Here is a 23,277-nt window from a genome sequence, read left to right as displayed (position 1 = left end):
CAAATGACAGTCCAGTGCCGGTCATGAGCCTAGCATGAGCCAGGTATCCTGTGAACCCTAAGGGGTCAGCCATGAACTCTGCCTTCAAAGAGCTTATCATCCAGCTGGGGCAAGAAGCCATGTCTATCAGCTAACTGACAGCCCCAGGTGGGAAAAACGCAGCCAATGTGCAGTGGAAATTCAGAAGAGGGAGAGAGCCCTGTGGGAAAAATGGCTGGCAAAGATTTGCTAGAAGAGGCGGCCTTGAGATGAGAGGCCAAAGTGTTCGGGGCAGGGGTGGCCCAGCATTAAGAAGGCAGAGAGGCAGTATGGACTGACCAGCTGGAATACTAGAATGCCAGAGTCTCTAGGGATTGAGCCGGGGAGGACAGAGGGAGGCAAGCCAGGCCCAAGAGGGACTGAACCCCAAGCCTCCGCTCATAGATTCATTAACTAAAGGGCGTACCGTGTTCTTGCTTCTAGTTTGGATGTCTTTTTCCGGTGGCTCTTTGACATCTACTACTTGGAGCAGGCGTCCATCAGGTTCCAGTGAGTACTAGAGCATGTGCCCCAGGAGTGCCCCCGTGTACGCTGGGGCTCCCAGGGGTCCCTGCCAGGTAGACACATGTCGTCTTCATTAGCTCACACAGGTAGAGATGAATGCCTGCAAAGACTCTCATTAAGCAGACTCTTAACCTTTCCCGGGCCCGGGGCCCATTTGGCAATCTGGTAAAGCCCAGGGATCCCTTCTCTGAATGAAGTTTTGAAAATAATTGTACATTTACAGGAAATTGCCCCCACACTGTCCTGTGTACCCTTCATCCAGTTCCCCCTCTGGTAACATCTTGCACAACTATAATGCCGAATCCCAACCAGGAGACTGACATTATACAATCCACAGAGCTTATTCAGATTCTGCCAGTTTTATATACACTCTGAATAGATGTCTTTAAATGCACGAAATACCTGGATTACAAAGAAAACCAATTATACTGAAATATTGCTATCAAAATATTGTAAAAAGTACATTTGTAATAAAATCTTTATTTGCACGTTTAATAAGAGGACAATGCATTTTAAATACAAGCAAGCTAAAGTTACATTTTATTGTTTTAGACGCATCAGTGTGAACCCTGAGGCTACTGAGCCAGCAGAACATTCAGCTGGGGGGCGCGGAGGGATCTTTGACGAAGCAACACGCGCGTCATGTTGGGCATCCAGCCAATTTTGATTTTGTTTTGGTATTAGGTTACAAATGTTAAAAAATCCCAATTTTCAAAGATGTAATGTTGCATATGACGTGCAAGCTTTCAAGCTTGCTTTATAGGGCAAGGACCAGAATTCTCTAAGGTTTCTGCAATTGAACTATACTTGTGCTAAGTTGGATTCTTTTATTCTAAGATGAATGAGTTCATCTTTGGTTAGGTCAGTATCTTCGATACAGTTTATGTATGAGAGAGAAGAGAGTTGTAGGTCCATGCCTCAATGTTGATGCCTTCAAGAAAGAATAGTTTTTGAAGGAGTTTTGAAATATATCCAGGGAGCTCACAGATTTCTCCTTTCAAAGTTGACAGAATTGTGTAGATGGGGACATGACGGGCAACAGAGATGCCTGGGTCACCAACGTGAGGACAGGCAGTGTGGCCATTCGTTCAGCTGGCTGAACGACTCCTAGCTGAAGTTGGTCAGCTAGGTCAAGCACACACGTGCGGACAGGAACATTTCATTCACGTTAAGTTAGCGCATCTAATTTAGCTGCATGTTTAATAACTACCATCATTTTGAAGTGATGGTAAGTGCAAAGGTATTGTCAGATATCACCACTAACTGCAGTGGGCTATGAAAATACCTTTAAGATTTTATTTATTTATTTGAGAGAGAGAGCTAGCGAGAGAGAGAGCAGGAGCAGTGGGGAGCCTGTGGAGCAGGGAGCCTGATGTGGGGCTCGATCCCAGGACCCTGGGATCATGATCTGAGCCGAAGGCAGAAGCTTAACCAACTGAGCCACCCAGGCGCCCCAAGAAAATATCTGATTGCAACTGGTGACTGGGTCATAGCCAGAGCTGATGTTGCTGTGATTTGTTGCCCACGTTCTTAACGGAAAGAAGTGGTACATTGCAGTTAGAAGCTCATGAATGTCAAGACACGTGTCTCCTTCATTTGCTCACATTCAAGGTCACAGACCCCCAAGCTTCTCCCCATGGACTCTCTGGGGTCTGTGGGTCCTGCTCAAGCACCCCTGCTTTAGATCAAGCCAGAGAGTGTATTTCCCAACACACCCACACTTGATGTAGACCAGCCCCATCCCTGCTCAGAAGGGTGTGCATTAACCTAAATTGGGCTGGGGGCACATGTGTATATGAAGCTTACTCTTCCCATCTCCACCCCCACCCTCCACCCCCCGATCTCCACGCCCACCCTCCACCCCTCTCCCCATCTCCACCCCCCCACCTCCCCACCCCCCCTCCCGTCTCCATCCCCATCTCCACACCCCTCCCAACGTTCCGGCCCTTTCCTTCTCCCTCTGGCTTCTGTGCTGTCTCCCACTGTCCGCACGGCCAGGTGCGTGTTCCTGCCGGACAATGGCGCCTTCTTCGTCAACTATGTGATCACAGCGGCTTTGCTGGGCACGGGCATGGAGCTGTTGCGCCTGGGGTCCCTCTTCCTGTACAGCACCCGCCTCTTCTTCTCCAGGTCGGAGCCAGAGAGAGTCCACATCAGAAAGGTGGGGGCCGGGCCCTTCCCTGCGCACAGCTCTTCCCTTGGGGGAGGGTGTCAGGAAGGGAGCCTGCTAGGGGCATGAGGAAGCCGAGGTGAGACGCGAGGTGGGCTGGGGGTGGCAGGGAGCCCGCCTCCAGGCCTGAGGCAAGGGGACCAGGCCACCTCAAGTGACCCCCACCTTCCGCCCCAGAGCCAGGCCATGGACTTCCAATATGGGCGTGAGTATGCGTGGATGATGAATGTCTTCAGCGTGGTGGTGGCATACAGCATCACCTGCCCTATCATCGTCCCTTTCGGTGAGGCTTCCCTCGGGCACCCCCAGGGCTGCGCACCCTCAGGCCGGGAGGAGGGGTTGAGCCCCCCACCCTCAGAGTATGAGGAGGCCGGGCGGGGACAGACTGTCAGCAGAGCAGGCAGGGGCCGGGGCAGGTCAGGGGAGGTTGGATGGCTGTTCACGCAGGACGTTTGTTGAAGGAATGACCCTTCACCCAACTGGCAGAACAGACTCTGGGGGCTCAAGGGAAACTGGGGTCCCGGAAGTCAGCGCCACAGGGCTCCCAAGGCCCGACCTTGGCCCTTGCTGCCCGGAAAGACCTGGATCTGGCTTCTGCGGCCGGGGGGACCTGGCTGTGGACGCAGCCCCTGAGTGTGCGCCCCCTGCCCCGGCCCCGCAGGGCTACTCTACCTGTGCATGAAGCACATCACGGACCGCTACAACATGTACTACTCCTACGCGCCCACCAAGCTCAACGAGCAGATCCACATGGCCGCGGTCTACCAGGCCATTTTCGCACCGCTCCTGGGTCTGTTCTGGATGCTCTTCTTCTCCATCCTGCGATTAGGTGGGTCCCAGGCCTGCCTGGCCTTCCTGCCCCTGCCTGCTCCCCACTGCTGCCTAAAGCCCTCAGCAGCACCTCTGCTCTGTGCAAGCAGAGAAGGCCCTGGGGGAGCGAGGGTTGCTCACGGATTGCAGCAACCCAGGTGGCTTCTTGAGGCCTGTTAGGGCTCGCGCCAGAGTCCCAGCAGACCCCTGAGGCTAAGGGGAGGGCTTGGACCAACACGGTACGGTATGCACTTTGGTTTACGACCCTCAGAGCAAGAAACGCCACACTCCTTCATTCTAACTCAGGGCTGGCAGGAATGAAATATTAGCTCTTGGGCTCAATTCCCGTGACATCCCCCTTGGGATCCTAGGGATGCCTGGTCTTCCAGATTGCCTAAAAACTGGAGGAGGCTTCGGGGCCTGCCCCAGGGGCCAGCTTTTCCCCTGCTCTTGGCTACACAGAGCTGCTGTCCCTGTCCCTGTGGACCACATGCGAGCCATGCCCTCTGAGGCAGGAAGCTCCCACTGACCTGCGCATCCTCTCTGCCACCAGATGGCTTCCTGCCTTCTCCCCACACTGGTCTTCCCTCAGGGACCCTGGACCTTCATCATCTCAGCGGACTGGAGAAAGGAAACTGTATTTTCTTACTGTCTTGTCCCGGCGGCCGCTGGAAACAGCTCCGCTCCCAGTTACTTCTGTGCATCACCCATCTATCAGCCGTCTCCCCGTTTCTTATCCCCCCGCCTTTCCCTGCCACCTAGCGGACTTCATTTATTAAAAATAATTTTTCTCCGAAGTATAAAAGACTATACATTTATTATCAAGATCTGAATGCCCTGTCCTCTCCCCTGGAGCCTGTCTTTTGCGCTCAGACCTCATTCTGTGTGCACAGTCTGGGGGAGACGGCAGAGCAGGAGGGGCTTTTTGGTTTATTCTTGCTTTTCAAAATCATGATTTCCATTTCATAACATTCAGTCCCGTATCCTGAGTTTTTTCACTCAACATAGCATTCTGAGCAATTTCCTGTGTTACTGAAATTCTGTTTGAGCACGGGCCTTTGAATTAATTCTACCCATTTCCGTCAGTTCTCCATGGCTGGATACCGAAGCTGTTGGCCATTTTTGCTTTTATAGGAACACAATGACCAGCATCATTGTGGGTTAGCCTCTGACTGTAAAGATTGATTTTTTTTTTAAAGATTTTATTTATTTATTTGAATGAGAGAGATCACGAGCAAGGGGGGAAGGGTAGAGGGAGAAGCAGACTCCCTGCGGAGCAGGGAGCCCGACGTGGGGCTCGATCCCAGGACCCTGGGATCATGACCTGAGCTGAAGGCAGATGCTTAACCGACTGAGCCACCCAGGCGCCCTGTAAAGATTGATTTTTAATCTTTACCTCAGAAGAAAACTGGTGTCATAAAAAAGTTACCAAATATCCCCGAGCGAAATGTACCTGACCTGAATTCTGGCTCGCTCTCCAGGGCCGTCAGCACAGGTGAGGGCCGGTGCGGGAGCTTGCAGGGACAGGCGTGGGTCAGAGACTGTATTTGGGGGCTATAGTTGGGGCCACTGCATGAGTGAGTCACCTGGAGCTACTGCCCCGGGACTGTGATGTGGGACGGAAACTGACGGGTGGAGAAGGACATGTCTCATGGGCACTTGAGTGGATACTTAAGGCAATTAAATTTTTGCATATCCATAAGATGCCAAATTCCAAACTGGTCCCATAGCACTGAGGGATGATGTCATGGGCCAGGTGCGTTGACTCCAGTTGCTAGAGGGAGAACTGGGGCAGGGGACTCTCTGCCTTGGACTCGAAGCGTCCACAGAGGTGCTGAGGGGGACCCCAAGGACCCCACATCTCGGCTGGCAGACTACTGCCCACAGCTCCAGTCCTCAAGCACCAAACCCCACGGCCTGTTCTTCTCCTTGGCAGGTACGCTCCACACCATCACCTTCTTCTCCCTTTCCACGCTCATCATTTCCATGGTCATCGCCTTCGTTAGCACTCTTCTGGGGAAGCTCCAGGGGGTATCTGACTATGAGGTGAGTTACCCTTCCTTTCCTCCGTTCGTTCTCACTGGCCCCCGGGCCACGGCTCTAGGCTACCTCTCAACCTGCATACCCACGGTGCCACAGAGATGAAAGGTTCTTGCCTTTCCGATGATGGGGTGTGCAAACTCAGGGTGCATGTGTGTGTGCCCTTGCGTGGCCCAGGCACCGGCCCCCTTGAGTGGTGGGGAGATTTAAAAGACAGCTGTCCCCTCCTCCTCTCCCCTCTGGCACCTCCTTCAAACAGCGGGCTGCTGGCCCATCCCTCCCTCCTACAGTGCGAGCCTGTCCAGCCACCGAGCTGTGAGTACCAGTCCAAGGAAGGAGGCTTGAGAGAGAGAGGATGAAGGGCGGAAGGGTGGGTGCGGAGAAGGACGATGCCCTGGGGGAGGGGGTTAGTTATCATACTTCTTAGCAATCCCAGTCTGTTGAACTTGAGGCGAGGCTCTCTGGGCCCTGTGACCCCTTGGGCTCTTTGCCAGTCGTTAGAGAAGGGAGCCAGTCCCTGCCTGCCGAGACCCAGGCCAACAATGCTGTGTGCCCTCCGTGGGCATCTCCCAAAGTGGCACATCTGTGCGGACATGCTAGAATGATTTCTGGGGACTAAAACATTTTTTTTAATTTTTCATGGTTACCCATTTTTCTATTGGTTCACATTCATTTATATTTCTGCTTATGCCAACGAATGCAGGTTTTCTGTCTATAATAGTAAATTTAAATGACTGTATATAAAGAAAAGGAAGGAAGTTAATTTAAAGTTCTGGTATCCTGCTGAGTGAAAGGAGGGAGCCTCTTGGAAGAGGATCCTTTTACTTTTAGTGGCCCTGCATCTGGGGGCCCTGGGCTTAGGCCCCCACTGCACTCTCTGCCTGGCCCCTCCTCCATCCCTGGCTCGAGTGCCATGAGGAACCAAAGTGGACAATGCCTCTGGCTCTGTCTTCCCAATCCAACAATGCCATGCGACCTGGTGGCCCAGGTGTCCACTCTAGAGAAGGGAAATGGCAGGGGATCTAAACCATGATGTCGGACTGGTCTCAGAAGGAGAACCCCCAGGAGGAAAGAAGAGACAATTGAAGTCAAGCCTTTACGAGAGTCCGAGCAAGCTCATATTTGAATCCCAATGCCAACTCTCCTTACTTTCCCCCCATTATGGTTCTTGGGGATGGAATATTCAGAAGGGCAACCAGCATCCCGGTCCTCTTTCTGTCCCCCCAGGCTGCAGCCCAGGGCTGCAGTTCTGGGAAAACAGAAGATGGCATTGAGCACCAAGTGCAGATTTGGGGAGGGAGGGAGCAGAGGGTGGACACCCCCATTCTGTGACCCTCTACATCTCTGCCCACTGCTGCAGCCCGAGGAGGAGATGGAGACGGTGTTTGACATGGAGCCCAGCAGCACCTCCTCCACGCCCACCTCCCTTGTGAGTCACTGCCTTCACCCCGGGGGACAGGTCAGGAGGGGGGTACCTGCAGGGGTGGGCTTCTCCAGCAGCAGTGTGGGGGGGCACCGGCATGTAGTGCCCACCTCGGGGGTTGGGGAGGAGACGGGCGCCCCTGGGCTCCCTCCCCTGACACAGCAGGACTTGGCCCAGGTCAAATTGCTGCCGTGGCCGTGGCTGAAGAGTTGGGAAGATGGAAGAGGCAAGACATACTCTAAAAGGAACTCAAAGAGGAAGAGAAAGGTCAGGGCGGGCCCAGCCACAGCGAGATCAGTCGTGTAGACACAGGGACGTGCTGGGGCTCGGCCTCCGAGGGCACAGATGCCAGGCAGAGAGGCGCGCAGAGCTGCAGGGAGCTATTGGAGGCCTGCGCCGAGTGAGCCCACCAGTTCGTGGAGAGACAAGGCCAAGGCAGAATGCAGGGGCCCAGCAGGCTGGGCGTTGGCTCCCTCACCGTGGCTCAGCCTGGAGGGGCCCGAGTGCTCACCCACATCCCTGCCACCAGTGTGGATGCAGGGCCACCGATGCCTGCTCTGAGCTGGGTGCCCCGATGCCAGGGCGCCTTGGAGGAGCACTGAAGAAGGGCACCAGCCAGCCTGGGCACTCAGGGAAGGCTTCCCGGAGGAGGGATCATCTAATTCGACTCTAGGAATGGGAGTAGGAGTTGCTAGGTGGAATAGGATGTGGGGGAAGAGCATTCAAGGAAGAGGATCAGCCTGTGCAAAGGCCCAGAAGAGAGAATCTGGAGCGTTTGGGCACTGGAAGACAGCTCTCGACGTGGTGGAAATGCAGAGTGGGCAGCAGAGCCCTGGGGGGGGAGGGGGGAAGGAGGGGCTCTTTGGTCGCCGCAGAGTTGGGGAAAAGTGCACAGACACAACGATGGGGGACATGCCCACCCCAGTGCACAGAGCTGCAGGTCCTCCTCACCTTGGGAAAAAACCCTACAGAGAGGGGCAGATTTCCTCTGGGAAGTGGTGGGGAGAAGGGACGTTGGTGTTGGAGAGTCTACAAAGCTTTCAAAGCAGGGGCCTCTTTTCACATAGCACATCTCTCTGGGGGCCCCAAGACGACCCCTCTGGGATCCTCTTAGGAACCTGACACTTTGCCATTCTCGCTCCTAATCTTTATGATATGATACACCCACACAGTAAGGGGTCTTTATCCTTATTTTACAAATAGGGAAACTGAGGCTCAAAACGGTCAATTAATTTAGGCCCCAGGGCATTACTGAGCAAGGCAGTGGACGAACAAAGTTTGAACCAGGTCTGTCGAATTCTGAAGCCTGAGCTTAAAAAAAAAAAATCACTGGAATTGATTTTCTTAATCTTTGATGATAACCACAGTAGTATATGAACATTGCAGATAATTATGGGGAAAAAACAGAGAAGCAAAAACAAGAAAATAAAAAGTTCATATTCCCACGACCCAGAGAAGACTACTAATAACTTAGTGTCTATTCTCCCAGGCATATATATAATTTTTGCTAAAATGAAATGATACTGTTCATACTGTTTTATAATCTGCATTTTTAGTTAACAATCTCCACCTTTCCATGTACATAAATTTCTATGTCTTCAAATACTCAGCCCATACTCAAGTTGTCCTAAGTGTTCCAGAAATATCTTTCACAAAGCATATCCAAGCCAAGATCCAGCCCAGGCTCTGTGCTAGATGAATCCGGTCCCGGCATGTGTCTCTTGTAGTTTCTCACAGTCTCTTCTTTATGGCCTGTCAGAGAGACCCAGCCAGTGGTCCTGCAGAATTTCCCACCTTCTGGGTTTTTCTGGCTATTTCTTCATGATGTCTTGCAGCAGGTTCCACTATCTCCTTCCCTGAAAACTAGAAGTTCAGTCCAAAGGCTGGAGAGATTCCGATTCAGCCCTAGGGGCTAAAACGCATCCCAGGCAGTGCCCTGCATACACCAGGAGACACAGACTACCCCATTTTTTTCCCACTAAGGATGCTGGTTACTCCCAGATGAGGGGGATGACAGCAGCCTCTTCTGTTGTTCATTTACCATTTTGCCCCTTAGGACCAGAAGGTTTATATGGGGTTTACTTTGGAATGCTACAAATATCTAGATTCTTCTGCAGGAAAAGTGTTCCCTCATCAACCAGGGCTCTTTAGTTTCACTGACATGAATTCCTACAGGAAAGATTTAATGCTATTCCATAATTACCTATTTTCAAAATAAGGAGTTGGTTTAAAAGCCATTCAAATGATGACAAACAGCTCTGTCCCTCGTACTTCCTGTTTTTCTATTCCGCAGCCCTCCCAGGCATTCCCAGGACCATTCCTGCATTTGACAGGTCACATGGCCAGGACCTCAGGAGCAATCTCCGTTTCAAATCCTGATTCACAGGCCAGCCGATGTCATACCCCAGGGGAGGTGTGGATGCACCTCTTACGCTGTATTAAGAGGTGCACTAGCTTAGGGATGGGGGTCTCTCCAGACCCCAGCGTAGGGGAGCCTCGCGTCGTCTCCCCGCCAGGTTCAGCCTGACCTGGCACCAAGAATGAATGGAACCTTAGTGAAGGAGCAGTGGGCTAGGGGCTAGGAGGCCTGCGCTGACCCACCCTCGGAGTCCGAGTTGCTCTTTGAATGATCGGCAGCACCTCAGCAGGTGGTCCGGCCAGGCCCTGGGCTGCTGGGGGAGAAGGAAGGATCCGTGGCTCGAGAGGGGCAGAGGCTCCGGGGGTAGGGCGTGAGTGCGAGGGTGTGCCCAGGGCCCAGCCCCAGGTGTGACCTCACCCCTGTCTCCCCTCTCTGTCCCAGATGTACGTGGCCACTGTGCTGCAGGAGCCGGAGATGAACCTGTCCCCCGCCTCCTCCCCCGCTCGGCACACCTACGGCACCATGAACAGACAGCCGGAGGAGGGAGAAGAGGAGAATGGCGTGAGGGCCTTTGCACAGGAGCTGGGCTCCGCCCAGTTCCAGGAAGGGCTGGAACTGGACGGCCAGAGCCAGTACCACTGACCAGGACCCGAGGCCTCCACCTGGCGACTCCACGGGACCGGCGGCCAGGGGAGGGCCCAGCAGGGGGAGGCGGGAGGGCCATCCGGACCTCCCCACGGCCTCCTGCAGACTTTGGGAAGGCCCCAACGGAGACATCTGCGCCCGGCTGTTGGCCACACGGAGGCCCCGCCCTGCTGACCAGTTCGAGTGGGAGGTGCTGGGCAGCGCAGAGGGACCCGGGATGGGAGAGTGCTCCTGAGGCTGCAGGCGGGCACCACATCTCGGGAAAGGTAGCTGAAGCCCTGGGCACAGAGACTGCAGGCGGAGGGACCTTCGGGTCAGAGTGGAGATGTGCGTAAAGGAGGGGGCGGAAAGACGCCCACTGAAGACTCTCCAGGGTCTCTGCCACCCTTTTACCAGCTGCCCTGCCAAGGAGCTTCCACGGCTGCCCCGACCCCGGCCCCCAGCCTGACTCTGATCCCGCCCCTGTGGTCTGAGGAAGCACAGGTGTGTGTGCTGGGCCTGATCAAGCACATCCCCTGCGAAGGGATCACCCGGAGCAAGGGGCAGCTGAGACCCTTCCTAGTCCTCTTGCCCCTCGGCGGACATCCCCGGGAGCAGCAGGGTAGAGACCTTCTCCTTCCTATTCTTGCGAGGGCAGCTGGGACATGATCCCTCGGGGCTCATTAAACGGGACCTGTGTGCATTTTGATGAAGGCAACCTTGGCTGGTTACTACCAGGTGGGAGGGGCAGAGGCAGAATTCATGGAGAGGGGTCTTCTCCCCAGATGCTGGGGGATGGGAAACCAGATACAGCTCCCCAAGCCCCAGGCCTTAATGAGAGGACCCTCAAGGTCAAGGATGTGGCCACTGAAAGTTGTTGCTGCCTCACACCCACCTGAGTGCCTGGGCCCCCAGCATAACGAAGGTGGGCAGCAGCTTAGGGTAAGAAGCCGAAGGCACGGGCCATTCCCTGGCCTCCCGAGCAGGACCCTTCCTGTCTTGGGGCCACCTGCACCCTGGACTGAAGGCCACTCAAGTGGCCTCCAGTATGGTCCTGGCCCAGACACTGCAGACACCCTGCCGGGCATGGGGTGGGGGTGGGAGCTGTGTCTTCCACAGAGAAGCCTTTTCTGGTAGAGTAAGGCCACCTTCCCAGGGCGGCCACCACTCAAGACCTGCAGGAACCGAATCCTGAGTAGGAACCCCGCTGGTGACACCCAGCACCTTTGCCATGGTCAGAAGGGTGCAGACCTTTGCCTCTGAGGACAGGTGCCCATCAGGACCACCCGGCTGCACAGCAGGGGAGGACACAGAAAAGGGCTGGCTGAGGCCTCAGTGGACCAGAAGGAGCCAAGTCAAAAGGGGTCTGCGTGCTCTAGAGCTCTCCTGAGCTCCCTCCTCCAAGGGTCTGGGTCCCTGCAGCCCACCTGCCGGAGGTCGGCCCCAGGCTCACCTCACCTGAGCCTTTCCCACCAGGTCCCAGGCACATGGGTGCCCCCGAACTCAGACCACCTGGGGCTCACCCCTGCTCCACCTGTGCCCACATCTCAGCTGCAGAAGCTCCAGGCTTCACTTCAAAATAGCACCCGAGAGGCAAACATTGCCATACTCCCAGGGCTTGGCCCAGACCTTGCTGTGAGGGATCTTTCCAGAGAGCTTGAGTCAGCTCAGGAGGTGGCAGTCTCTCCCACTCCTTGTCCAGCTAGGAAGGAAATTATGCCCAGCCAGTCCCTCATGATCCCAGGCCCCTCCTAGCATTTCACCAGCCAACAAAGAGAAGGGTCCTTTCCAGAGCAGTGGTCCGGGCCCCAACAGGGAGCTCTGCCCTTGCCATGGGGAGGTGGCCGGCTCCGGGCCCTCCCCGGCCCCCGGGGGGTATGTTTGGTGTGCGTGTGGCTTTCCTGCCAGAAGTTGGCCTGCAGACTCTCCTTCACTGGGCACTACTTGCCTGGCGCCTGCCCCCCATCCCCGCAGCCCCTGCTGGACTATTCGTGCCACTTCTGCCACTGTCCGTCCTCTGTCCCCTGCCCACCCAGCAGCCTCTGGATGCTGCATGTGGAAAGGGCCCCAGCAGATTACATGGCAGCATGGCTGGGGGCTTGCCCCTCTGCATTTGGGCCAAGTGCAGTTGGTTCTGAGAGAAGACTGTGCGAATGTTGGGAAAGTTCTAGAATCCTTTCACTTCTCAACTCTTTCTGGAGACGCCCTCCCCCGCTCCCAGCTGCTCAACCTTCATGGTCACTGTGAAGGCAGGGTGGGCATGCTTTGGCTCCTTTCGTACCACATCCAGGCGCCCTCTCCCGGCACCTCCCCTCAGGCCTGCCCTCTCAGCCCACACTTGTCTCACCCACTGGCCTCCGCCCACCACCGTCTGAGCCCATCCCCCAGCCCACCTCCCAGCTGTCCTTCCCCAGCCTTCCACTGAAGCACAGCCTCTCAGACTTGATTCTTTCTGGAGGGGGCTGCCTCTGAGGGAACCCAGGATTGCCTAGAGCCTCTAAGAAGCGCCCCCACTGGGTCAAGAGTACCTCCATGCCTGCCTGCCTCTTCCTCAGATGCTTCTGGAAGCAAAGTGCCTATCAGCAGCATTGCATCTTCTGGGGCCCCCCAGTGTGGGGTGTGGACTTCCCTTGGCCACCACTACTAAAGGAATGTGCCAGAATGCCGAACCTTCTTGTTATTAATGCTATGACCGTGCCTTGAATAAACAAGTCCTCCCAACCTCTGCTGGCTTGTGCCTCTGCGTCTGGACTGGCCCAGCAGGGTCTCCCGCCCCTCCTGGAAGGAGCCAGAGCTGCTAAGGGATGAACCTCCCTGAGGTTGCCAGGCTGGAGCATCAGACCTTGCTTCATGCCTTCAGTCCCCAAGGCCTTCCCAGGCCCCTGTCCTTGCAGGGGAAGACCCGACAAGCGCTGCCCGGTCTGCTGGAGGGACGGGGGGATCTGCCTCACTCATTCTGCTGCGGGTGCTCCTGGGCGGGAGTAGAGGACTCCCCAGTCGGGGAGCCAACCATGGAGCCGCCGAGCAGCCTCCCCGGGCAGCAGAAGCTCCAGGGTGAGTGCTGGCCCCCCTGAGTGGGCCGTTGGCTAGACGAGCTGCTGGGCCTGAAAAGATGAAGATTTCAGGGGGAGGCCACCAGAACAAGTGGCAGACAGGGCTCAGGTCTGCGCCGGCCTTGGGAGGCAGCACGAGGCAGGGGGAAGTGGGGGAGAGGCTGGGCCTTGGGGCGGTGGGGCTGCCAGGTCAGGCCTGAATGGGATACGAAACACCCTCTCGCAAAGACTAGTTAGGTCTGCGGTTGTACTCGAAGTTGGGGGAAAATTCCCTGCTTGTAGGTGGGGAGGTGTCCTGGCCTAGGAGATCAAAGTTCTGGCCTTCCTGGAGCAGCTCCAGGCCCCTAGGACGGTCCTGAAATCAGGGGAAGGAGGACAGCTGCTCTGCTTTACTACTGAGTGGAGCAGACTCAGCCGGGGGGACAGAGGGAGCGGGGCCGCAGGGGGAGGCCTCCTCCCTCACCTTTCCCTGGGAAGACAGGACAGTCTCGGGGTGGGCTGATGGCTGCTGTCGGGCCAGGGACCTTTTCCTGGGATCTTCAAAGCCTTGCCACAACAGCTGCCTCTCAGGCTCTCCTCGACAGCCTCCAGGGTCCCCAGATCACAGGCCCTGGGCCATTCCTTGGTTCAGCGGACACTTCAGGGGCTTTGCTCAGGGAAAGACAGACAAAGAAGCTGCAGAGGCCGGGCTATAGCCCCAGCCACATCAAGTCCGAAAAGGAGGGTGGGTTGGTCCTTCTGCTCTGTATCAGTGGGCCAACAGGACTGGAGGCCTAGAAGGTCCTTAGAGCGGGGCTGGGAGGAGGACTGTGGCACAGGCCAAGAGGGAGGCCCAGGCCCCGGATCGGACAGGGCTGTGCCCACCGGGGCCCCAGAGCCCCTGACTGCACTCCGGGCCGTGCTTCGCAGGGTTGCGGAGGAAGCAGGAGGGCACTGGGCTCTGGAAGCCTCTGCCTGGAGGCCAAACTTTGGGGTGGTTTTGGGCTCCTCCACGGCTGGCTCCCCACCACCTAATCCCGTCGTCGTCATGCTGGGAGCTCAGGTCTGTCCCGAACACTCTGAGCTGGCCAGAGCTGGGTTTCTGAGTCGGCTCTGGGGCAGGCCCTGGGGGAGCTGGGGAAGCTGGTTTACAGGACAGCCCCTGGGCCCGGACAGTCCGGCAGATCTCCAGCCACAAATGCTGTGGTTCTCCATCCTGGCTGCAGGTGAGAGTCTCCTGGGAGATTTTAAACAATCCCATCCTCCACGCCCCATCCCCAAACAACCCAAAATTTCTGGGATGGGGCCCAGTCACCCATATTTTACAAAAGCCCCCCAGGTGACTCTATTGTCCGGGAGGGTTGAGAGGGCAAGGCGCCTGTGGACAAGGAAAACAATCACAGCCTGACACCCCCCAGAAGAGGGGGAGCTGGTCTTGGCACCTCACGCTGTGTCTCGCCTTGGGGAGTGTGGGCCTGCAGCCCGTACCTAAGTGCAAAGCCACAGGCTGGCAAGGCCTCCAGGGAGCTCAAATGTCAGGTGCGGGCAGGTCATCAGCAGGCTCAAACGTTTGTCTTCTGTCTCTAAAGCGATTAATACCTAGCACCAGCGCAACTTCCATTATAATCATCTTACTTTATAATGAGGACTGCTGTTTGGGCTGGAGAGAGGCACACGGGCCCTCAAGGATCACTTCTGGCTACCATGTCCCCATCAGCAAGCCTGAAGAATCACCGCTGCTCTCCCCTCTAAACACAGAGCCCAAAGTGGCTTTCACGGCAGCCTTCTCACTGGGGTTGCAAGAGATTGTAAGTGCAATAAGCCAACGTACATGGCAGATGTCAGCAGGGTCAAGTGCTTTGAAGAAGGGTGGGGAATGACTGCAGATGGGGAGGATCTGGAAGGAGCTGTTCTGTGGATGAGACATGGGGGCGCGCATGGGCTGCATGGAGGGGGTGCAGGGCAGATCTAGAGGGATCCCGGGCAGGGGGTGGCCGGAGCGTGCAGCAGTGGGAGGCCGTCTGGGAGGGCAGAAGGACCCTGGGCTTTACTCCAGCGACGTGGAGGCTACTGGAGGATTCCGAATGGGGGAGAGTTGTGATCACCTTAGGCCCCGAGGCAAGGTGGAGGAGAAATCCCGTCGGGGCTCTGCTGGGGGCATCCAGTGAGAGGCCATGGTAGCTCAGACAAGAATGGGGCAGGGAATGAGGAGAGAGATGGAGAAGTTCAGAACAGGTCTGAGGACTCATGGACGGATTAGATGGGGGATCTGAGAGAAAGCAAGGAAGTGTGGATGGCTCCCAGTCCTTCTGCCTGAATAGCTGGGTAAACCGGTTTACCAAGGCAGAGGTTGCTGGAAGGAGCAGTTCGGGGAAGATACCAGGCTCTACTTTGGTGGTGTTACACTTGAAATGCCTAGTAAGGATGTTGGGCAGGGGGCTAGATACGAGTCTAGAGCAGGGGGCGTTAGGCTGGAGATGAGACCTGGAGTCATCAGCATCTGGGGTGTTTAAATCACAGGACCAGCCGGGACCTGCGCAGGAGGCCAGAGGAGGTCCAGGGAAGATGGGAGGGGAATCTGCAGGGAGAACGAGGAACGAGCACTGAGGAAGGAGGAAAACCAGGAGTCCCTGGCATCTGGAATCCAAGGGAAAAAAAAGACCCAGAAAGCAAGCAGGGAGCTCCCAGCGCTAACCACACTTGACAGTGATAACGGGGCACAGCTCAAAGATGCCCCGAGAAAGCATCAGCCAAGTCAGAACGCTGGAGATGCCACTGGACAAGTGAGCTGGTTTCTCCCACAAATCAAAAGCCTGGGACAGGGGCGGGCTGAGAATGAGAAGGTTAAGAGACCCAGCCAGAAGCAATGTGTGGTCCTTGACTGAACAAACCACCTGCAAAAGACATTGGGGGAACCTGGAAGAAGCCCGGGCATTAGGCGATGCTGAGAGATCCTGCTCATCTTGGCAGGTATGTTGATGGCGTGGATTAGGGTGGAAAAGGTATCAGCCACACATGCCCATGGAAGACTTTACGGTGAAAGAGCACGAAGTCTTAGATTCAGCAGGGGCGCCTGGCTGGCTCGGTTGGTTAACCGTCTGCCTTTGGCTCGGGTCATGATCCCGGGGTCCTGGAGCCTGCTTCTCCCTCTCCCTCTGCCTCTCCCCCAAAACGAGGCTCCAGCTGGGAGCTAGGGAGGCCCTGGTGGCACCAGCAATATCGGTCTTGGCTAAGAAAACTGAAGGCTCAGGGCAAGGGCAGGGGGCCGGGTGCAACCATTCACAGCCCGGCTCCAGGGCCCCACAAGCCTGTTCACACAAGGCCCACTCTTGATGCTGCTGCCCATCCCCCTGTCCCTGGCTGGGTCCCTACCCTCATCTGCCCCATCCTCCTGACCACACACACACTCACACACACTCACACATGCTCATACTTGCTCTTCAACTCCAGTGTACACCCCAGGTAAACCCATTTAATCTCCTTAAAAAAGCCCACTCTGGGATTGGCACCTGCCCATCCAGGGAGGTTCTAGAAGCTTTCCTCAGAGACCTATGACTCTTTGGTGCCTTTTCCTGCTGTCCTGGCACCTGGCCCACTCCTCTCCCTGGCCTCACCTTGTCCCCCAGGAGGTGGGCTCCCAGACTCCTGACCAGTGAACTGCTTCAGCCCGTGGATTAGTGTGGTGTGTGTTGTAACAAAACAACCCCACATGTATAATGACACAAACACAACAGAAGTTTGTGTCTCTTTCCTATAAAATTCAAAATGGGTGAGTCCTCGTTCCACAGGATGGAGAAGTTCCTGGGTCCTACCAGGCACTTCTGATTAGTGGGTGCTCTCCTCCAAGCGGCAATTCATGGACCCAGGCTCCTTCTACCTTGTGGCTCTGCCACCTTCAACACACAGCCCTCAAGGTCACTGTAAGATCTGCATCAGGCTGGTGGAGGGATGACAGAGCACAGAGGAGCATGCAGGAGTTTTAGGGGGTCAGGTCTAGAAGTGGTGCACATGTCCACACATTCCATTGGCCAGAACTCGGTCACATGCCCCACTAATTGCAAAGGAGGCTGGGAAATGTAGTCTGGCTGTGTGCCCAAGACGACGAACTGAGTTTGGTGCCCTGCCAGCCAGTTTCCATCACAGACCCCTAGCTCCATCTCCGCCACCGGCTTCTGGCCTTCCCCGAGCCTCCCCTTTCTTTTATACCCACCCTGGCCTTGGCCCTCCTGACCCCATCCTCCCACCCTGCCCTAAGTCCCCTGCCCTGCAGCTTCATCTGGCCACAAGCCAACACCCAAGAAAGGACCAGTCCCGACAGGTCAGAGAGGCACACAGAACAGGTTTATTCCTCATGAGTTTATACAACCACGGCACGGAGCAGAAGGTAAAAGTGCAGACAGCTCGGGGCGAGGGCAGAGGGCCTCCCCTGTCACACTCTCTTCTATCCAGCAGCCTACATCCAGGCACATACCAGGTATTGAACGTGGGGAGCTGTGGGACCCACAGTCCACATGAGCAGCGGCAGAAAGGAGGCTGGGGGGAGATAAGCCCCAGCCCTGCTGGAGGGGGGGGTGAGGAACAGCCACCAGAACTCAGGCCTCTCTGGAATGAAATCACCCCTCCTTCCTTGCACTCCCCCCCGCCGCCGCGCCCCCCGCCCCCGGCTGGCTAGCTGGTTCCTGCAGAGAGTGGTCCTAGTGGTACTAAAGGAGCTCCCAGCGGCAGCCTAAATGGGGAACAGGAACAGGACACAGCAAAAGAAAAAGTACATGGCAGGGGCATCTGAGACCCAGATGAGGTCAGCTCTCCCGTCCTCAGCGGCTCCCTTGATTACCTGCTCCCACTACCTGGGATTCCACCCTGAAGGCTAACAAAGTCCCTCCTCTTTACTTGTGAAAGGCAGATGCCCCTGGGAGAGAAAAGCATGGAAGGCAGGCGAAATGGGAAGGGGCCCGAAGCTCTGCCTCCCACTCCCCTGCTTGGCCCGGGCCCACCTGACGAGGGTGGGTGACAAGCACCCATGCTCTCCGAGCTCTCCACCTTCCCAGCGCCATGCCACCTCTGTGGCCAAACACTGCCCCTCTCCTAGCAGAGGCGGGATGCCAGAGGGAAAAGAAGGAAGGCAGGGAAGAGGCTCCTAGGGGTCGGGGAAATCCAGAAGCCCCTTCCTAAAGGAAAAGCCACCCTCATCTCACTTGGAGGTGAGGGGGACGGAGACCCAGTCCTGCTCTATCACCTCTCCCAGACGGCCAAGGGGACAAGGACCAAGATGAGGGGGGCCTAAGGGAGCCTGGGCTACCACAGACACAGAGCAACAGACACACAGACCGATGGGGGCCGCCAGCTGGAGGCTGCCGGGCAGGGGCCGCCTCTTACTCGCCATCCCAGCCTCGACTCATGGCCTGTACCACGGCCGCGTAGAGCTGGCTCCAGGCGGCCCGCACGGCTGGTGTGAACGCGGGGCCCAGGCACTTCTCCAGCATGTAGAGCAGGGACTCACCCACCGTCTGTAGAGGCAAGTGGCACCTTGTCATTCCCGAAGGCGGGAAGGCATCGCTCCATTCCACAGGTGAGGAAACTGAGGCCCGGACCTTTCTTCTCTCCTGCACAGGGTCCATGTTTCCCGAGCAGGATTCTGCCCCAATCCTTGGGTACCACATGGGACCCAACTTTCCCCTTCAATGTGAGGCTTCATAGTGAACGAAGCATTTCACTCTACTCCCAGCCTTGCAGTCACCCCATGACTGGGGCCAAGGCCTTGCCTGGGAACCCCAGCTCAGAGCAAGCAAAGTCATTGCCCCCAGGCCTCCGTTTCCTCCTCTCCAAGGCAACACTCACGGTGTTAAGAGCCCACACTCTGCAACTAGACACACCTGAGTTCACTTGCTGATTCCGCCATTTATGAGCTGTGGGGCCTTGAGCAGGTTTTGTGACCTCTCTGAGCCTCAGTGGCTTCATCAGTAAAACGGGGAAGGTAAAAGTTCCAACTCGTCAGATTGCTGGGACAAGCAAATGAGATCAACCCAGAAAGCTCTTAGCACAGCATCTGTACACAGTAAGCCTTCAAGAATAATAATGGCTCTCATTTGTTATTGTCAGAACAAAATATGGTTTACTTATTCCACAAATAATTACCGGACATCCACTAAAGACTAGGCACCGTACGGTGCTCGAGATAGAGAGGACAAGACTAACTTGGTCCCTTCCTCGGGGCGCTTACCATCTGGCAAGGTGAGTGGACTCGGGTAGACTTGTCACGTCAGCGGCCCCCAGTGAGCCACACCTCGAGGATTCACGCCCCCTGAGTGGGGTCCCTCCTCCCTGAGCCGTCACCAGGAGGGATGCAAGCAGGGGCCGGGGCTCTGCCCTCTGGGGACTCAGCTGCCACTCTGCAGAGGAGCTCAGCGAGGCCCCCCGCATAATGAGACACCACAGGGAAAGAGACCCTGAAGGATGACGGGCCGCCTTGGATGCAGCAGCCCCAGGTGAGCTCCCGGCTGAGTGCCTCCCGCCCCACCACAGGCAACGAAACCGCTGTCCACACTGAACCCAGAGAAATGAGAAACCGTTTGCTTGGGATGGTTTTACACACAGCGATAGGAAACTGAGCAGACTGGCTAATCCCAGAGGCTCTTTAACTTTCCATGGTTCTAAGAGAAGCCACGCCAGGGAAGAAAAATTGGAGGCTCAGAGAGGTCAAGGCACTGCCAGGGCTCACACAGCACGGCAGTAAAGGCTGCAGACCCCCAGCCCCAGTCATCTGAGGGTATGGGAATGGGGAGAAAGAACAGATGGACAGGGAGGACCGGGAGAGTGGTGGCCTAGAGTCAGGAAGCGCCCCTTTACCCACCGAGAAGGAGCTGAGCTTCACACCCACTGCACGGTGCTTCTTGCCCAGGCCAGCAAGGTACTCCTCCAGCGAGGACAGGTCCTCTACATTGGTCACTGCAGTGTCAATCACGAGCATCACCTGCCAAGGCCAAGGTAGCAGTGAACCCGAGAGGCCAGAGCAATCCCACCTACTCACAACTACAGTCCAGAACCGGGGGGGTCCCAGCCAGGAGTAAGAGAGGTCAAGCAGGACCCTCAGTTTTCCAGGATCAGAAATGCAAGGCCACGGGGCTCAGCTGGTGGAGTGTGCGACTCTTGTTCTCAGGGTTGTAAGTTCCAGCCCCACGCTGGGCGCAGAGATTACTTTAAAAAATAAAAGAAAATCTGAAAAAAAAAAAAAGAAAAGAAATGCAAGGCAATCCGTGTCTACATACAGTAGGCACTCAACATGTGGCCAAACTGCCATTGTTATACTGTGAAGGCAGCTCCTCTCCTCTGAGGGTCCCAAAGCCCTAAACATGGCAGCGGGACGGTGCTGTCTGCCCCGGACAAGGAGAAACTGAGGCACTGCGAGAGTCACTAGCCTCTAAGGGAACCCCAGCTTGGTTGTCATAGGCAGATGGCGCCTGGTGGATCAGGGCCAACAGCACCCTCAGGAGCTGGGGACGGCGCTGAGGGCAAGGGTGGAGCAGGGACCAGCTGGCTGAGGCTCCGCCCGGCTCAGCACAGAGGGCAAGGAGCAGACACCTCTGGCATGGGGGGCAGCAGAAGGGGAATGAGAGCAGGCCAGGGCGGAAGTAACTTCCCCTAGCCGAGCCTCCCGTTCTCTGCCAGGAGGGCGTCCTGCTGGATCTCCGGGCCGCTTCACCTCCGCCTCACCTTCCTGATGTGGTCCAGGAACTCGGGGGACGACAGGCAGTCCTTGGGGCTGGAGAACTGGCGACAGTTGTACTGGAAGAGCGGCAGCAGGTCGGGCTCCAGGTCAAACAGCCTGCGGCGGGGAGGCCCAGGCGTCAGCCCTGCGGTCCCTGCACGCCCCAGCCGCCCCATGACCCCTGGCGGCCCAGCGGCCGTGCGGTGGGGGCGGGGGTGGGGAGGCAGGGAGGCAGCTGGAAGCCGGGACACACCCTCCCGCCTGCCATTGGCCCCTCTCCCGCCGGCTTCAAGGGGCACCCTGAAAAGAGCAACGAGTCCCGAGGCCTCTCACAGGGCCGGGCATAGAGCAGACCCTCCATAAACGGTTCAGAGGGCTGCGACAGGGAGGGGTCCTCCACTAGGAAAGCCTTTCTCTCTCTTTTCTCTTCTCTGTCTCTGTCTCTGTCTCTGTCTCTCCCTTCCACTCTTGGGTCAGAACCTCCTAGTCTCATCATGTCTGTAGGGACTTGGGCCAGTGATGATAACGGTACTATTAAGAACTCCTTACACTTACTGGACACTGAGCACTTTACATGTGGTTCACTTACGTATCCCTCACAATCCTAAGCAGTAGATAGAACTGTTATCCCAGTCTTATTGAGGAGGAAACACAAGCCCAGAGAGTTTAAGTAACCTACCTACGGTCACACAGCTTGGAAGTAGCAGAACCACAGAGGGTCACTAAGCCCACAGAGAAAACAGTGGCACAAGCAGAAGCTCTCAGTCCCTCCTGAGAAGGGCTCGTTGGGCTTTTGTGTAGCCCTACAAATGTATTCCCCCTTTGTCTGAGGAGGAGGTTTTGCAAAATCCTCCTCAGAAGTTCTGGGCTGGCTTTGGGAGCTGAAGCTCCTGAGAAACCATGGTGACAGAGCGCTGCCTCTGGGGATGGCAGAGGGGTTACCTAGAGGCCCTCAAGGTAAGCTTGGAGACTGGCCTCCCTTCCCCTTGGGGTCTGCGCACCGCCTCACACCTCTCTCCAGCGGGGAGACATGGGGGTCTGTCATCCCTTCGCTGGTGGTTGTCTGGTCCTAGCCCGGTCCTTTCCTCGGAAAGGTTTATCCTTCTGTTGGCTTGCTGGCAGTGTGCACCCCCAGGGCCTGGACCGTGCCCTCCCTCCCGGAGCCCCGGAGCCCCGGCACAGCCTCCCCGCACGAGCCCTCGGGGCATCCCCTTCAGGCACCACCCAAGGACCCAACACTCAGGAGCAGAGCCAGGGAGGGGGCGCAGCGCGGGGACCAGCGCCTGCTGGCCAGAGTGTAAGGAGATCCGCCGGGGAGGACCCCCGCCCACCCCCGGGGAGTCGCCGCAAGACGCGCCCACCGCCGGTGGAAGGCGGGGGGAAGCGCAGAAGGGGCTGCGCCACCCGTCGCCGCGCCCGCTCCTCTGGCGCACATCTGGAGGCGCCCCGGCGCCCGGGCAGCGGGCCAACCTTCCCTCCCCTGGCGCGGGCCCAGCCGCCGGGAACCCATTCCGGGCGAGGCACCCCGCCACCCGCACCCCCGGGGCGCTCGGGGAGCCCTCACCTGGCGAACAGCACGGTGCCGTGCTCCAGCGGGCTGCGGCTCACCGCCCGCCAGCTCTGCCGGATCAGCTCGGGCTCCGGGAGCTCCATGCCGGCCCGGGGACGCGCGGGGCGCGAGGCTGGGACCCTCGGGGCGCGGGCACCGTCACCGCACGTGCCGCGCCATCTCCGCGGCGACGCGGGCCACTCTGCACCCCCTACGGCCCCCCGCCCCCTCCCCACCCCAGGTGGAGGCGCCCCGCCGTGCCCGCCCGGCTGGCGCTTCCGGGGACCCCGCTCCGGCCGCTGCGCCCTGCGCCCCGCCGCTCCGACAGCGCCCCGCCCCGCGCCGCCCGGCCCCGGGCGCTTTAAAGCAACCGCGGCCCCCGCCCCCCTCCGCCCGTCAAGGCGCTCATCTCTGGGCAACTGGCTGTGCCAGGGACGACCTGGTGGCCGGGGAAACGGCTGGGCTTCAGAGCCTCACAGAAATCGTCGAGCCTCTCTGGGCCTCAGGTTTTTCATCCCGAAACTGGTGAGGATTTCGCCACTTGCTGGTTAGGGCACCAACCGAACTTGATCGCCTTAGGTAGGCTCTGCATGTGCCACCTCTCCGCAAGCTTCCCTCACCTGCTACTGGAGGCATTAGAGTTTGCCACCCCCTTGGCACAGGTTCTCCTTCCTCCCGCCCCGACGTGGGACCAGGGGATGCGAGCACCTGCCTGTGGGACCAGGCTGGGCTGGAGAGGCCCTCTGCCCTACTCTGGGTCTGACTGAAGCATCCCCCACCCCCGTCCCTGCACATTGGGGGCCACCAGAGGTCTCAACCTTAGGGACAGGGCCAGGACCACGGCCATTTCCAGCCAGGCCTGGGGGTTCTCGAGACAGCATCTTAACAATCTGTGAGCTCCAGTTCTGGCCCCAGCTCTGCTTGGCCGGGGCCAGGTCTAGGGTGCAGCAGCTCTGACCGCTGCAGTGCCTGGCCATCGAGGGAGTTAGGGTTCAGCATTCTATTCCACGATTTTCAATAGA

At 57.3% G+C, this 23,277-nt stretch overlaps 2 protein-coding genes across 2 annotated transcripts in view; one reads left to right on the top strand and one right to left on the bottom strand.

The window, feature by feature from the left end:
- The window catches only part of TMEM63C (transmembrane protein 63C), a 34,191-nt gene extending 24,204 nt beyond the window's left edge, over positions 1 to 9,987 (top strand). The window contains exons 16-22 of the mRNA XM_034992384.1: positions 463 to 528; positions 2,542 to 2,704; positions 2,891 to 2,996; positions 3,375 to 3,542; positions 5,460 to 5,569; positions 6,924 to 6,992; positions 9,787 to 9,987. Coding sequence (XP_034848275.1) covers positions 463 to 528; positions 2,542 to 2,704; positions 2,891 to 2,996; positions 3,375 to 3,542; positions 5,460 to 5,569; positions 6,924 to 6,992; positions 9,787 to 9,987 — 883 coding nt within the window. The remainder of the gene's footprint in view (positions 1 to 462; positions 529 to 2,541; positions 2,705 to 2,890; positions 2,997 to 3,374; positions 3,543 to 5,459; positions 5,570 to 6,923; positions 6,993 to 9,786) is intronic.
- Positions 9,988 to 17,320: 7,333 nt separating this feature from the next.
- Positions 17,321 to 22,384, bottom strand: NGB (neuroglobin). The gene is made up of 4 exons (XM_034992289.1): positions 22,271 to 22,384; positions 20,712 to 20,823; positions 19,852 to 19,971; positions 17,321 to 18,508 (listed from the first exon to the last, which is right to left on the bottom strand). Exons 1-4 carry the CDS (start codon positions 22,357 to 22,359, stop codon positions 18,374 to 18,376), a joined length of 456 nt encoding a protein of 151 aa, XP_034848180.1. The 5' UTR covers positions 22,360 to 22,384; the 3' UTR covers positions 17,321 to 18,373.
- Between the last annotated feature and the right edge of the window lie 893 nt (positions 22,385 to 23,277).

This window comes from Mirounga leonina, unplaced genomic scaffold, assembly GCF_011800145.1.
Source record: "Mirounga leonina isolate KUSES-001 unplaced genomic scaffold, KU_Mleo_1.0 Mir_82, whole genome shotgun sequence".
NCBI lineage: Eukaryota > Metazoa > Chordata > Mammalia > Carnivora > Phocidae > Mirounga > Mirounga leonina.
The sequence above is the reverse complement of the archived record's forward strand: the minus strand, read 5'-3'. Positions and strand labels throughout refer to the sequence as shown.

Bases quoted from the DNA above. Each gene is read 5' to 3' on its own strand.
- NGB (XM_034992289.1), bottom strand. From the start codon at position 22,359: ATGGAGCTCCCGGAGCCCGAGCTGATCCGGCAGAGCTGGCGGGCGGTG. The intron at 19,972-20,711 runs GTGAGGCGGAGG...TGGCCTTGGCAG, and splicing joins TCCTGGACCACATCAGGAAG to GTGATGCTCGTGATTGACAC. The intron at 18,509-19,851 runs GTGGGTAAAGGG...TTGCCTCTACAG, and splicing joins TGAAGCTCAGCTCCTTCTCG to ACGGTGGGTGAGTCCCTGCT.